General features: G+C 34.0%; 1 protein-coding gene across 4 annotated transcripts; it reads left to right on the forward strand.

Moving 5' to 3' along the window:
* The first annotated feature begins 13,306 nt into the window (after positions 1-13,306).
* LOC108480829 (E3 ubiquitin-protein ligase RZFP34-like) lies at positions 13,307-16,304 on the forward strand. Of its 4 annotated transcripts, none has more exons than XM_053026504.1 (13): positions 13,307-13,531; positions 13,783-13,892; positions 14,025-14,112; positions 14,213-14,272; positions 14,814-14,846; positions 14,948-15,025; positions 15,114-15,157; positions 15,277-15,330; positions 15,423-15,505; positions 15,594-15,685; positions 15,775-15,844; positions 15,971-16,150; positions 16,256-16,304. In XM_053026504.1, exons 2-13 carry the CDS (start codon positions 13,889-13,891, stop codon positions 16,301-16,303), a joined length of 834 nt encoding a protein of 277 aa, XP_052882464.1. In that variant the 5' UTR covers positions 13,307-13,531; positions 13,783-13,888; the 3' UTR covers position 16,304. The 4 variants fall into 4 exon arrangements, with proteins under 4 accessions (XP_052882464.1, XP_052882466.1, XP_052882456.1 ...); XM_053026496.1 differs by having other exon boundaries at positions 13,309-13,531; positions 15,277-15,317; XM_053026506.1 differs by lacking the exon at positions 13,783-13,892 and having other exon boundaries at positions 13,308-13,531.
* The last annotated feature ends 303 nt before the right edge of the window (positions 16,305-16,607 follow it).

Raw genomic sequence — 16,607 nt, forward strand, 5'->3', positions numbered from 1 at the left:
TTTGATGGTTTTAATATGTATTACTAAGATAGGTAATACTTATATTTAATCTGTTGAAACTGGATAGCTTTAGGCGCGTTTTCAAAAACAACAGTTGATTTCAAAATAACACGACAACAAGCAAAGCTTCCGCAATGAAAGTATTTTTCCAAAATTAATCACTTTTCCTAAAATGACTTAATCAAATCGGTTTCTAGAAATATCCATGACATTAAGGTGTGGCAATGGCGGTATGCATGTCTAGGATTGGATCCGAAGGAGCTTGGTACTTAAGCGATCCGATGGACTCACCACCTCTTTTCCTGGTTTCCTACCGGTGCATAGCTTCCATTCATTTTAACCCTTAATGAATTAATCTTTTGAACATCAAGTACGATTTTCGGACTTAGAAAGGAAATTTTTTTTACGTTTTTGATGTGGCATGCGGATCCGCCATAACTTCTAGGCGGGTTTGGGGTGCTACATTTAGTGGTATCGAGCCTAGGTTGCAACAACTCTACTGTGGAATGGGTTTACAAAACAAAGATTTTGAAAGCGAAAATTTTCTAAAGAATACAAAAACTCGATTTTCAAAATTTAGATCTTTAGAAGGTGGCATTCAAATCTCCACTCAAGTCGTAAGTATTCGAATTTTTCGAATATTTTCCTGAATTATCTGTCATCATTTGAAACCCTACTAGGACACTCTAGATAGGATGATACTGAAACCATAGGAAAATCGATAAGAGATTGAAGCGTAGCTAGACTTGATTACGCAAAAACAAACTCGAACTCTTGTCGATTCATAAAACATCTGTAATAAACACTGGAATATTGAATTGATGCATAAAAATTCGTAATCAAGATGAATCGATATGAGTACGAGAGCTACTCAGGGAAGAGGTCGTGGTCGAGGTCGAGGTAGTACTCAAGCTGGAACTTCGTCTTTTGAACACATACCCACTGGAGTAGCACGACCACCACCGACGGATGAGAATGGGCCGTATGATAGAAATCGCCGAGGATGATGCCTTGTCACGAGCAATGCTTCATGTTCGGAAAGGGTTGCTTGAGACAAGTTCGAAACGAAATTCGAGATCTATTTCGAATGACTTGGGACTAACGGAACGGAGATCTTTAAGGGCATGTCTGGTATAGCCCGAATGTGGCGGAATATTGGTTGGAGGCCACGAGCGGATTATGGACGACTTAGACGCTCTGAAGAGATTGTGAGTGGGGTATCTGTACTAAGTCCCTTGGGTCACTTTCGTTAGGGTAGACAAACCGTATAGGAATGTACCCTTAGAAACTCAAGGCAAGGTTTTTCCCGGAGATCGATGGAGTTACCGCTTTGGAAAGTTTGATCTCATTTTGGGAATAGGCGGCTTGTTAAGCATAAAGCGACTCGGATTGTGCTTTGTTAAGCGAATGGCGTTAAAGACCACAAAGGATGAGGAGGTTATGGTGATAGGTGAGCGAAGGATTATTTGTTCAATGTGGTGTCGGTATTCGGTGAAAGTGGATTCGGAAGGTTGTGAGGCCTATTTGGCATTTGTAAGTCGGTTGGAAGAGGAGAGACGGACAAAGGTAAGGTTAGGACTATAAAGGAGTTCCAAGATGTTTTTCCGGAGGAGCTTCGAGATTGCCTCCGAATCGAGAAGTTGAGTTTGGAATAGACTTATTGCACGAACAGGCGCCCATGTCCATCGCACCGTATAGGATGGCACCAAGGAGTTAGTGGAGTTAAAGGCTCAAATTCAAGAGTTGTTGGATAGGGGCTTCATTAGGCCAAGCGTGTCTCCATGGAGAGCACCAGTGCTATTCGTGAAAAAGAAGGATGATACGATGCGGATGAGCATTGATTATCGCCAGTTGAACAAACTGACGATTAAGAATAAGTATCCACTACCAAGGATTGACGATCTATTCGACCAACTTAGAGGAGCTTCTGTATTTTCCAAGATAGACCTTCGATCTGGATATCATCAGTTAAGGTTTAAGGAGGCAAATATCCAAAAGACGACATTCAGGACTCGGTATGGTCATTACGAGTTTCTGGTTATGCCATTTGGACTAACGAACGCTCCTGCAGCGTTTATGGATCTGATGAATCGTGTGTTCCAACCATTTTTGGATCAGTTCGTAGTCGTCTTTATTGACGATATCTGGTATATTCTGGCCGAAACGAAACATGATGAGCATCTCCATATAGTCTTGTAAGTATTAAGGAGAAGGAACTCTTTGCGAAGTTCAAGAAGTGTGAATTTTGGTTGAGGAGGTAACCTTCTTAGGACATGTGGTATCTGCTGAGGGATTAAGGTAAACCCTCGGAAAATTGAAGCGATTTTGGAGTGGAAGCCGCCTAGGGCGGTGTCGGAAATATGGAGTTTCCTAGGATGGCGGGGATACTACTGAAGGTTTGTAGAAGGTTTTTACGTGATGGCATCACCTCTAACAAAACTCATAAGAAAAGGAGTACCATTTGTATGGACTAAGAAGCAGTAAGAAGCTTTTGAGAAGTTGAAGAAAATTCTGACTGAAGCACCTGTGTTAATTCAACCGGAGTTTGGGAATGATTTTCTTGTATGCGTTGACGCATCACACGTGGGTTTGACTGCGTGTTAATGCAAGAGGGTAAGGTGGTTGCATATGCATCACGATAGCTTAAGCCTCATAAGGAAACTATTTGACTCATGATTTAGAGTTGGCAATGATGATATTTGCACTTAAGATTTGGAAACATTACTTGTACGAAGAAAGGTGTATTGTATACACCGACCATAAGAGCCTTAAGTATTTGTTGACTCGAAGGAGCTGAACCTTAGGCAAAGGAGATGGATTGAGTTGCTTAAGGATTATGACTGCACAATCGAGTATCACCCAAGCAAGGCTAATGTGGTAGCCGATGCTCTAAGTCGTAGAGTCAGATCGATCCGAGAGTAATGTTTGCTCGTCTGAGTGCGTATGATGATGGAAGTCTGTTGGTGAGTTGCAAGTGAGGCCAACTTTGGTGGATCAGATTAAGGAAAAACAGTTGAACGATGAGTCTTTGGTCGCTCGTTTTCAACAAGTTAAGGAAGGGGAACTTCGAGTTTGGGAGCGAAGAGACGATGCAACAAAGAATACCCTCATCTGTTTGGATTAGGTAAATTTCGAGGACGAAATTTCTCTAAGGAGGGTAGAGTTATAACGCCCCAATTTTCGGGAATTCTGTGAATGTTGACAAAATTTCATGTTTTGATTTTGTCATTTGTGAGTGAAATTATGAAATAGGACCTATGTGAAAATGTTTGAAAATGCTATAGGCTAAATTGAAGTGGCCAAATAAATAGGAGTGCAAAATAGGAGGATTTGCATGATAAACCTTCCATTTTACATGAAGTGGCTAGCCATCATGTTGTTGTAGACAATATGAGTACTTGATATCCATAATTTATGGTACAAATTGATACAAATTGATAATGGGTTAGGTAAATGTTCCATGATAATGGATTAGGTAAATATTCCATGATAATGGGTTAGGTAAATGTTTCATGATAATGGTTTAGGTAAATGTTTCATGATAAGAAATTCATGTCTTTTGTATTAAAGAATTAAATGGATGAAATATGAAGTTTTATTAAAAGAAAAAGGGGTGAAAAGAACAAAGTTTTGTCCATCTTTGTTCATCCTAGCCTAAAGTTAGAGAAGAGAAAGGAGAGGAGAAAGCTCTTAAATGTTCGGTCACTTGGGGAAGAAAATTGAAGGTAAGTTCATGGTAGTTTGCTTCTATCTTGATGTTCATGAGTTCTTCTTGATTCTATCTTAACTCTTGAAGCATATTTTGATTTTTAGTTGTGTTGTGAGCATTTAGTCATGAATTAAAATGAAGGAAATGGTATTAAAATGAAGGAAATGGTTGTTGTTTGATGTTCTTTTGATGAAAAATGGAAGATAGGTGAAGTTGAGCCAAACAAATGAGCATGCATGTGCCTTAGATGTTAAAGGGAAAAATCAGCTAACATGTTGTGCTTTAAAATGATGAAATGGAGATTATACTTAAGTAAAATCATAGATATGTGATGATTGATTGGTGATATACATGTTTAAATAACATGCATGCAAGTTAGGTGTGAAAGAGTGATTTGGTAATAAAATCTGCTTGGGACAGCAGCAGTAACGTGACTTTGGAAAATCACCATAAATTGTGGGAGAAGAAGTAGAAGCTGAATAAAATATGTAATTAAAGCTTATTGAGTCTAGTTTCTAATGAAATAAACAAGAACATATTTTGAATTCTGTACAATGAGAAATTTGATTCGTAATGAAGGGTGGTCAGATTAGTCAAACAGTGAAACATGGGAAACTTTGAGAAAAATCTGGTATTGATCGGCTAAACCAAAAATTCTGAAAATTTAATGGATAAAAGATATATGAGTCTATTTTCAAGGAAAATTAATGGCACTTGATTTGGAGTTTCGTAGCTCCAGCTATAAATAATTTAGTGACTGTTGCTCAGGAAGACAGCTTGCAGTGAAATTATGATTATGTGGTAAACATTGATAAAAATTTGTTAATGAGTTGCTTATTGATTTCTTATAAGCTTACTATGATCTGTAGGTGTGGTTGGCCGAATATTGTAAGGGATTAATACGTAGTTCGTATTTGAATAGTTAGATTAACGTGTTAGTAATCCAATTGTAGGCGGTTCGTGTGTGGATCTCAATCAAGATATCGTCATGCAAATGTGTGTAACTAACACCCTCTTTCTTAGTCTAGATCGGCAAAAGCCGAAAAGCCGAAATGCCGAAAACTGGTATTTTGTAGATTTGCGAGTGTGCGAATGCTCGTGAGGTAAATCGATTAATGTTTTTGGTAAGCTGTAAAATTTGGACTGCAAAGTGCATGATTTCTGTGCCCTCAATATTTTTGGGCTTAATGGGCCAAAATTGGAATGATGGGCCAACGGACCCAATTCGGTAAGAACCCTCGGTACGTGATTCTGTTAGTACGTGAAAAGTAGGAATATGCATGAAAAACCCTAAAATAGATAAATTACTGAAATACCTTTAAAAGTGGAAAATTTACAGTTTTACCCCTAGTAGATGAATTACCGAAATACCCCTAGGGTTAAATTGACCTAAATGCATGTTTGACTGTTGTTATTTACTGCATGCCATGTTATTATCTGATGCATGGGACTGGGATATTGACGGAGGAAGTACTGAAAGTAGCTTGTCCACGTCTTGGAGGCTTTGCCTCAATTCTTCGATAATCGAGCAGCGAAGGCTGCAAGCTGTGGAGTGTTAATGGGTGGGTTGAGCTATTCCCCACATGGAGTGTATGGCTGGTACGGGTAGAGTGTAGTGGTTGGTGGGTTGAGTAGTCTCCCAAATGGGCTTGCATATGTTCTTGATGTTGCATGTATTTTGAAATGGGCCTATGGGCCATCTCATTATCTGAATAAGGGCTAAGGCCCGTTTATTATAATCTGAAAAGGCTCTGGCCCAGTACCACTGTTACCCAAATGGGCTTGCATATGTTATTGATGTTGCATGTATTTTGAAATGGGTCTATGGGCCATACTGTTATCTGAATAAGGGGCTAAGGCCCGGTTATTGTAATCTGAAAGGGCTCTAGCCCAAGACCATCATTACTGAATGGGCTTAGGCCCATTAGGCTTGAGTGACTTGGGCTTTGAAGGGTTTTCCTTACACACTGAGTTTCCCCAAACTCACCCTTTTATTTTCATCCACGCAGAAATCCCCAACCATAGTGGGCTTGGAGTTGTGAGGGAATTGAGTGGCCACCCGCTCAAAGTTTGATTTTCTTTTGGTGAACTGGACATCCTTTTATTTACATTTGAAGTTTTGGGCTTTTAAATGTAATAAGGCCGCTTAATTATTTTGATGGTTTTAATATGTATTACTAAGATAGGTAATACTTATATTTAACTGTTGAAACTGGATAGCTTTAGTAGCGTTTTCAAAAACAACAGTTGATTTCAAAATAACACGACAACAAGCAAAGCTTCCGCAATGAAAGTATTTTTCCAAAATTAATCACTTTTCCTAAAAATGACTTAATCAAATCGGTTTCCTAGAAATATCCATGACATTAAGGTGTGGCAATGGCGGTATGCATGTCTAGGATTGGATCCGAAGGAGCTTGGTATAGCGATCCGATGGACTCACCACCTCTTTTAGGTTTCCTACGGTGCATAGCTTCCATTCACTTTAACCCTTAATGAATTAATCTTTTGAACATCAAGTACGATTTTCTGGACTTAGAAAGGAAATTTTTTTTTTTACGTTTTTGATGTGGCATGCCGGATCCGGCCATAACTTCTGGGCCGGGTTTGGGGTGCTACAGACATTACTTGTATAGTGAGAAATGCTATATTTATACTGATAATTAAAGTCTCAACTACCTTTTATCTCAAAAGGAGTTAAATTTGAGACAACATCGGTGGATAGAGCTTTTAAAGGATTATGATTGTGTTATTGATTATCATCCGGGAAAGGCTAATGTTGTATCTGATACATTGAGTAGAAAAGCAACGATTGAATTACAAGCAATGTTTTCACAGCTCAGTATTAGTGATGATGGAAGTCTGTTGGCCAAATTAAGAATTAAACTAGTAATTTAACCGAATTAAGTCAGTACAGTTAGAAGTTGATAATATAATGAAGAAGAAAGAAATGGTTCAGAATGGCATGTCAGAGAATTTCAGCATTGATGATAATGGATGTTTGAAATTTCATAATTGGATTTGTGTACCAGATGTTTCAGAATTGAAAGAGTTGATACTTCGTGAAGCACATAACAGTCTTTTTGCATTGCATCCGGGAAGAATAAAAATGTATCGTAATCTACGAGAATCTTATTGGTGACCAGATATGAAAAGAGATATAGTTTAACTTGTCAAAAAGTTAAAGCAAAGCATCAAGTTCCTACTGGATTACTTCAGCCTATTAATATTCCTGAATGGAAATAAGATTATATTACGATGGATTTTGTAAAGGGGTTACTAGAAGAAAAATGCTAGTTGGGTGATTGTTGATCAGCTAACAAAATCGGCTCATTTTATAGCGGTCAGAACTGATTAGTTACTTTAAAAACTTGCTGAAGTTTACATTCGAAAAATTGTGAGATTGCATGGTATTCCTGTGTCGAAAATCTTTGATCAAGATCCACGGTTCACATCAAGATTTTAAAGACAGTTGCGTGAATTACTTGGTACTCGACTCAGTTTTAGCACAGTTTTCCATCCACAGACTGACGGACAATCTGAGCGGGTTATTCAGATTTTAGAAGATATGCTTCATGCTTGTGTTATTGATTTTGAATCTGGTTAGGAGCGTTATTTACCTTTGGCTGAGTTTGTATAGAATAATAGTTTCTAATCAAATATTCAAATGGCTCCGCATGAAGCTTTATATGGTCGTAGATGTCGATCACCTGTATGTTGAATGGAATTGAATGAAAGAAAAATGATTGGGCTGGAGATAATTCAAGAAACAGGGGATACTGTTAAAAAGATTTGAGAAAAGCTAAAGGCAACTTTCGACAGGTAAAAATTATATGCAAATTTTAAATGTAGGGATATTGAGTACTCTGCCGGCTATAAAATATTCCTTAAAGTATCACATTGGAAGAAAATTTTGAGATTTGGTCGAAAGGGAAAATTGAGTCTTCGTTTTATTGGGTCGTATGAGATTGTGGAAAGAGTTGGGCCAATTGCCTACCGTTTGGTGTTGCCTCCAGAATTACAGAAAATTCATTATGTTTTTCATGTTTCAGTACTAAGAAGATATTGATCAAACCCTTCTCATGTTATTTCAACGGAAGATATTAAAATTTGACCTGATTTGTCATATGAAGAAAAGCCGGTTGATATTTTAGCACGATAAGTAAAAGAGTTGCGAAATAAACAGGTTCTATTAGTAAAAGTATTGTGGCAAAGTCATTGTATCGAAGAAGTAACTTGGGAACCGGAAGAAACTATGAGATCTCACTACCTCCACCTATTTTCAAGTAAAATTCGAGGACGAAATTTATTAAGGGGGAAAAATGTAACGACCCGAAATTTACAGTTATCAAAAAGTATATTTTCGGGTTTTTATTTTCGTAAAACAAATTCGTAAATATTTATTAAAAATATTTACGAAGTTAGTTATGCGGTTAATTAGGTTTTAGTTAGGAGAATTAGCTTGAATGAAGGTTAATTAGGTATAATGATTAAATTGAAGAAAGTGTGAAAGCTTAATTATAGATTAAAGAAAAGTGAAGGGACTAAATTAGTAATTAAACCATAAATGACAAGTGTATGGAAAATATAATTCCATGTGCGTAAATAATATACATATATTAAATAATAAATTTGCTTATTATATAAGTAATTATTATATTATATTATATTATATTATAATAATAATAATAATAACAAAACATAAAAGAAAAGAAAAGAAAGAACATAATTGGGAATGAAACAGGGAAAAGAAAGAAGAAAAAGAAAGAAAAGATAGGAAAAAATTAGGGTTTCAAGGGTTCAAACTCAAATTGGTAAGTCAATTTAGTCTCTTTTCTTGAGAATTTTATGTTTTTAGTATCCTAGAACTAAATACTACTTGATCTATGTGGAAATTTTAGAAGTTAGTGAATTTTTAGATGTTGTTCATGTTGAATAAATTGAAGAATTTGGAGTTAAATTGATAGAATTTCAAGTTAAAAGTGAAAAAGGGATTGAATTGTGAAACAAATTATAAGTTTTGAAGTAATAGGGACTAAATTGTAAAATTTTAAAATTAGGGTTTTATGGTGAAATTAGAGAGTTGAAATTAGTTTAAAGAGGAAATTGAATAAGATATGGAATTAGTTTTGGAAGAAAAAGAGTTAGTTTGATTTAATGACTAAATTAGAATTTAGACAAAAGTTGTGTATAAATTGAACTATTCAATGTTAAATTGTAGTGTATTGATAAATTTTAATTGTTTTGATTTCTATAGCTAACGTTGAGCCGGAGACCTCGGCTAGAAAAGGAAAACACAAGATTAACGAGGAGTAGCTCGAGAATTACGATTTGTATTTCTATAATCCGAAGCTAATTATTAATTGTTGTATTTATTATTTAATATATGGTAAGTGGAATTGATGTGAGTATTGCTATTTAATTGAATTGAATTGAATTGAATTATGAGTATTTGTGATTATTTGAAATGTGTATTGATTGGAAATTGAAAAGTTATTTGAAAACCCTATTAACTATATCGGGCTGAGTCGGATATAGTTGGCATGCCATAGGATTGAAAGTGTTCAGGGATACTTCGACCACGAGTCGATGAGACACTGGGTGTCAAACTATTACTTCGGATAAATTCGATGAGGTACTAGGTACCAATTTACTTCCACATAGTTGATGAGACATTGGGTGTCAATTTATTACCTAGAATTATCTGATGAGGCACTGGGTGCCATACTGGTGTGTTTTGGTTGGATTCGTGTATCCACCAAAGTCAAAGTCTTGTTAATAGGCTTGAATGAATAAATTGGCAATATGAATGATATTGAATGATATGGATCATGAAATTGGAATAGATTGAATTGAATTGTTCAAATAGAAAAACATGTATCATGGAAAGATTATTGAAATTGATAGATGATTGTGAGAATTAAGTTGAGAAAAGCTATTGAGATAGTTATTGATGAAGGTTGAATACATAATAAATGATTTATCTATGAATTGATTAATTGAATGATTAAGGATTTTAAATTATTAAAATGTTTATGTTTTATCATTTTATTTAAAGCAATCGGATTATAAAAATATCACTGAGTTTATACTCAGCGTACGGTTTGTTTCCGTGCACAGGTTAGGTTAAAGTCGAATTGCTGAATCAGCATCCAAAGCCGATCCAGAACTCAAAGTGGTGAAGTATGTTTCTTTTTGGTAATGGAATATACCTAGGATGATGTGTTTGTCATTTTGGGAAATGTTTGTAAATGATGTTGTAATATGATAATGGTTGGTTATATATGATATGTTAAGGTTATCAAATGATAACTTTTAGTAGAAAATTAGTATGAAATTAGAGTTGGTTTGAATGGTGTTCAATTAGATTGATTTGAATAATATATGCAAAGTACCTATGAAAGTACATTGGTTAGGTCATTACATTAATGATTTTCATAAATTTTAGATTTATTTGAATGTGTTTTGGATTGGTTGAACATTTGGTTATTGAGTTGCTTGTTATTTAAGTTTGCAGGGTTGGTAAACTTGATGTTTAAGGTTCATTTTGAGTCCACATGGCTTCGCACACCGGCATGTGACTACACCGTGTAAGACACACGGTTTATGCATAGGCATGTGGTTAGACCGTGTGTCCCCTGCAACTTAAAATTTTCAAAACAAAATTCTCAGGTATTACCACACGGGTAGAGACACGGGCGTGTGTCTCAACCGTTTGAGTAATACGACCTAGCACACGGGAGTGTGACTAGCCGTATGACCTAAGTTAGAGAGTTACATGAGGTCCGATACGGCTTAAAGCACGAGCGTGTCCCTGGGCCACATGGGCTTGTGAACACTGTATTTAGGAAAAATTTTGAAATTACACGAAAAATTTTCTATACTTTCGATTAAGTCCCAATTTGTTTCTAACATGTGATTTGGGCCTCGAGGGCTCAATAAATGGAAATTATGATTTAAATTATGATGTGTATGTTATATTATTATATGATTGTTCGTATTTGTTCTGAAATGTTCGGTAATGCTCTATAACCTTACTCCGGTAATTGATAAGAGTTAAGGGGTGTTAAACAGGTGGTCTTGTTCCCAAGCCCAGATTGAGGGATCCGTGATGGCTAGTCATAAAGGCGCCCAGATGGAGTTCGAGAGCTGGCTATGGGCCCTCTTCAGGTAGCTTGTCATGTTGACATGAGTCCACGTCCAAAAGGGGTATAACAAAAGTCTAAAAAATAATTAAATAATATGCTCACCATCATTTTAACTATTTTCTGTGAAACTTCTACCTTTCATATCTATTTTACGGTTTATATTTGAGGTTTAAAATTGTCCCTCCAAACATGTCGTTTCTAATATTTAAATTTACACTTTACTTTAGAAGTGAAATGTGCCATCCAACACTAGTTAATATTTTTAGCGTCCATTAGCTTGATAATAATCCATGCATCATTAACTTCATAATAAATTGCTTTTGAAGTTAATATGATTGCATGGGAATTTTTGAAAAAAAAAATACTAATAGTATATATAGACATCCAATTTCGCTCGAGTCTAAAATCAAAATTTTCTAAACCACTTTAGTTTTGCTAGATTTTAGTGGATGGAAGTTAAAGTCCATAAAATTAAACTTTGATTCGGCTTAATTGAATTCTTTTTATACAATATTAAGAATTATTCATAATTTCTTCCAAACCTTAAAAAAAAAAAGATAAACACATTTGTTAGCTTGATGGAATAAACCAAAAATGCCAAGAGTAGGTGAATTGGCCTTTAAAAATTTTGGTGAAAGCAAAAAAAAAAAAAAAACAATGAACACAGAATTTAGTGGCTCGACTCCAATTGTTTACTCCATTAACTTAGCTTTTCACCACTAAGGATTTTTTCAAATTCACCAAAGTTGATTAGAATCAATAAATGATGGAAGATGTGAAAGTTGATTTTTTTGGTATTTGGATTAAATTTAAATTCTACAGTAATTATTGTTGAGAAAATTTTATTTGAATATCATCTAATCCGAATAAGATTAGGTTGATCAAATTTATTTGGACATTGAACATCAATTGATCAAAGTTGATCTATGTCGGTCAAATTAGTCAGTACCAATGATTTTTATTTTTAATTTTCTTTAGAGTATGTATTTTTAAATTATTTTTGAAATTTTTAAAAGTAGAACTAAATTTTTAACCTTTTTTTAAATTTTTAAATTTTAAAATTTTCATTTTAATTTTTCTATAATTTGTATTTTATTTTTAAAATGTTTAAATATTTTTATATTTTTTAGATTTTTAGATTTAGAATTTTCTAATATATATTAATTAAATGTTGTTAAACTCCATCGGCTAAAATGGAGGACAAAATGAATTTTAAGTACCAAAATGTGTAAAAAATAGGTACTAAAGTGAAAAAATTGATATAATTTAGAGGTAAAATAGTGAACATAATCTTTTTAATAGAAAATAAGGATTTAATTTTTAATTTTATAAATATAGAGACTAAATCTTGAATTTATAAGTTTATAGATATTCATAAAATTTTATTTTAAATAAAAAATTATTGCGTTTAGTGTTTGAAAATAAATAATATAATTTAAATAAATAATTAATCTTTGTTAAATGAAATTAATTTTGATTGTTCAAATTTCTTTATTTTTATCTAAAATAAACTAAGAGCAAATATTTGGTACATTGTCAATGGAGTTTTAGATTTTATAAGTAGGATAAAGAGGTTGACAAATGTCTCATGAAAATTTAGTAAAATATTAAAAAATATTTTTAAAAATACGTAAGACTTTTTAAAACTACTCGTGGAATAAAAATATATATTATCAATGTACCAAATGTCAACCCATAAATTAATAGTAGGTGGAGTGTGTTATATACTAGGATTTTGAATTATTTCTTATAAATATTTCAATTTTACAAAAGTAATTGGTCCAATTTTAGTTGGTGTCTTTGCCATACTTAAAATTAAAATTTAGTTGTTATATTTTATTTTTCGCATAACCAATCAATGTTAAGTCTAATGGTATGACACATTGCACTTTTAAGGGGAAAGACGTGTATTAATCTTAAAAATAACATTATTAGAGGGGTAGCCATGAACACCGAACACATTGAAAAATGGACATAAAAAGTATCAAAAAAATTTATTTTGGCATAATTTAATATTTTATTTTTACAATGTTAACACATTAAACATTTCGATTAAAATATTTTGGCATAATTTAAAACACTCGTTCCAACACAAAAATATTCACAACACAAGGAGTTGTAAAAGGGGTTTTTTGGAAAAAAAATTTACCAACATTTTAATTGAAACAATTAATCGTGTTTATTAAAGTTGAGGGATGAAATTATGTTAAATTAAGTTAATATGAATTAAATTTCAAATTTAAGCAAAGAAAAGGGACCAAAACCACAATTTAATCAAAATAATTTCCATGATAAAAATACTATTTTCTGTAATTGAGGATAGTAGCGCGTGATACCATTTATGTGGCGCTTGTGATAGAAAACATTCATTTCAACCATAAAAGTTTCATCCCAAAACTACCCTTAGAGGGAACCACTAATTTTGAGTGGGAACTAAAAACAAAATATTGAACTTAAATGTAATTTACTAACCTTCCTTTTTGCCGTTGTTTTCCCGCCTGCCGCTTTTCCTTTCATTTTATAAAAACCATGGGAAACTTCCCCGTAACTCCGAACTCGGAATCCGGAACCCAACTCACTCTTAACTCGTCGAATGAGTTAGCACTATCAGCTTGTTGATTCAGAATAGAAGCTTTCTTTGGGTTATCCTAATATAAGATCGCGTTAATACCGGGTACGTTATCGAGAAAAAAATCACAGATATATAAGACAGTTTCTAATTATAGTGATTTAATGACTCGATACACACTAATATCTCCATCATCTGTTTGATTAATTGCCTCACCTGGTAAAGCTCTTGTTTGTATCTGAGTCAGCTCATTTCAAATCCACCCATATAAAAACCTTTGATTTTTCCCAAATAGTTTGTTCTAAAGAAAGCGTTGGATATTTTGTTTGGGTTTGGGTTTGGGTTTTTTTTTCCAGAGTATGGAAGGTGTATGTGAGACAAAGTCATGTACAACTGAGTTGAAATCTGTTGAATTTGGGAATCATCAAAATGGTTCTTTGATGGAGACTGGATTAGGGAATTATGGGTAACATCACGTTTTCTTTGCTTTTCAATTAATCTTCCGGGTTTTTTTTTTTTTGGTTTGATTGATTGATTGATTTGGTGATATATAATTTGTGGGTTGTTTTCTCTTTTTCTCATCGGTGTATATAATTAGGTGTTCACATTATAGAAGAAGGTGTAAGATCAGAGCACCTTGTTGCAATGAGGTTTTTTATTGCAGACATTGCCATAATGAATCTAAGGTAACCCGTATTTTCTTAAAGAAAAAAGTGTTGATATTTATGGGGTTAATAATTAGCTTTTAGCTGATCCTTCTTTTTGTTTTCTGGAAAAAAAAAAAAGAATTCCCCGGAATCTAGTCCTCTTAAGCAGCATGACATTCCACGCCATGAAGTTGAAAAGGTTTGTTTATATATATGTATATCTGTATATAATTTGTGCTCCTTTGAAATGGCTTGTTTACTGATATGTCAAATAGTTCTACATGATGGCAATGTGGAAGGGATTGCTGTAGAAATTAATTAATGAGATAACTCTAATATTACCCTGCTAAGAGTTCCTTTTGTTTCCATATCTAAGGGCAAAAATTAACACAAAAAAGGAAAAGAGAAATAGGACAGCAAATATGTGGTTATCAAATTGAATTCTTGCCTACGCTTTTTTCATTTTGGTGGTTCTTTTTTCATGCCCTTTTTGAGTGACAAAAAGCAAGTACGTAACTACAAAGAATCTGAAGGAGTTAACAATTATCATTATCTCCTTTATAAGTTTGTTGTATCCTTAACAATATGTTTGGTTCTTAAATTTATGTGACAAATATCTTTGCTTTGTGACTTACATTTAATCTCCAATAAAGCAAATCCTTAATTTGTTAGAAAGCTTATAATTATTTCTTTAGATTCTCATTTAAGATTTGTCGAACTTTCTTATTTGTCAATTTCAGGTCATCTGCTCCCTATGTGACACAGAACAAGATGTGAGTGATCCCCTAAACATTGAGATTAAAGTAATATCATTTTCTGTTAAAACCTGAAACACAAATCATTGTTGTTGTAATCTTTTCTTTTATCCGTTCAGGTACAACAGTATTGCATCAATTGTGGAGTCTGTATGGGGAAGTACTTCTGTGGTAAATGTAAATTCTTTGATGATGATGTAAGTCTTTTCTTTCGTTTCTTTGCTGTGAATCTGGCTTGAAAATCTTTAAATGATCGCTTATGTCATAAACTGTCGCATTGATCAGGTTTCTAAAAACCAATATCACTGTGTTGAATGTGGCATATGCAGGTGATTTTTTAGTTATTCTCAAACCTATAGTCTCTACGGAAACCATCTTCTGGATCAGGTTCAGTCTATAACTTGATCATTTTGTGTATCTCATAATCTCTTCCGTGCCTGTTTTGCAGAACCGGAGGCAAGGAGAACTTCTTTCATTGCAACAAATGTGGTAAGTGAAAGAGGTAATGTGTAGTTCAAAACAAATGAAATGCCATCTCCCTTTCTTTTCTTCTTCTCCAACTGTTACTTTGAAGACATTGAATCGCTGCTGCAGGATGTTGTTATTCAAATTTGATGAGGGAAGTACATCGTTGCATTGAGAAGGCAATGCACCACGATTGCCCTATTTGCTTCGAGGTAAACAATAAAGCATCATTCTTTTGATAGCGAAATTGAGGGTGGAAAAGCTGGCTCTTTGTAGGTTCACATCTTCCTTATTCTGCAGTTTCTCTTCGACACAATGAAAGACGTAACCGTTTTACCTTGCGGACACACAATGCATTTGGGATGCTTGAGAGAAATGGAGGAACATTATAGGTAAGCTTTGCTACTTTAATGATTAAAAATCAAGCAAGGATACCGTGAATTTCATCCAATGAGTTCTAATTTATTTTCCAATACCGTAGGTACTCTTGTCCCGTTTGCTCAAAGTCTATCTGTGATATGTCGAAATTGTGGAGAAAGCTTGACAAAGAGGTATACTTATAGAGCTTGTGGCATTGTTATTCTTTTCCAAATGACAGTGTGCTACTGCTTATATATATATATATTATAACTCATTCCCTGGTTCATGACCTTTTGTTATCTCAAACTTCAAAGTAGATTGCTTCAACCCCAATGCCTGCAGTATACCAAAATAAGATGGTATGGATTCTATGCAACGATTGTGGAGCAACTTCAAATGTACAGTTCCATATTGTGGCGCATAAATGCCCGAGTTGCGAGTCCTACAATACGAGACAGACACGTGGAGGCGCCGTTGGTGGTTCCTGCTCTGAGATGGTGAGGTGATCATAGTTTTTAACTTACAGTTTTAGATTCAGACAGATACATTATATTTTTTTTTATTAGATTCTTTACAACATTATATTCTCTCTGTATTTGTAGATGCATTGTGAATACAATCTCGTAGACAAAAAAAAAAAACTTGCATGAATTCGAATTTCAAGTCATTAATTTTATTGATTCCTTTCATCTTTTTCCCGTGTTTTTACCCTTTTATGTATTCAAATTATTGTTGGGAGAATATTCATATCTAATATCGGTACTTACATAAAATGAGAAGTCAAAATAGTATAGCTTTTAACATTTTAGGCTGCATTTGTTTCACTGATAACAATTATTGGTAAATAACTTCTGGAAAATGGATTGATTTTTTGGAAAACTTGTTATTTTCCTGTGTTTGAATGACTTTATTGAAAATATTTTTTGCTATTTAGTAAATTTTATTAAAATTATT

This window comes from Gossypium arboreum, chromosome 1 (genome assembly GCF_025698485.1).
Source record: "Gossypium arboreum isolate Shixiya-1 chromosome 1, ASM2569848v2, whole genome shotgun sequence".
NCBI classification, from domain to species: domain Eukaryota; kingdom Viridiplantae; phylum Streptophyta; class Magnoliopsida; order Malvales; family Malvaceae; genus Gossypium; species Gossypium arboreum.

What these genes read in the sequence shown, in the direction of transcription:
- LOC108480829 (XM_053026496.1), top strand. Translation starts at nt 13,786, where the DNA reads ATGGAAGGTGTATGTGAGACAAAGTCATGTACAACTGAGTTGAAATCT. An exon ending in GTAAATTCTTTGATGATGAT is followed by an intron (nt 15,026 to 15,113) that starts GTAAGTCTTTTC and finishes CGCATTGATCAG; the next exon opens with GTTTCTAAAAACCAATATCA. An exon ending in CTTTCATTGCAACAAATGTG is followed by an intron (nt 15,318 to 15,422) that starts GTAAGTGAAAGA and finishes TCGCTGCTGCAG; the next exon opens with GATGTTGTTATTCAAATTTG.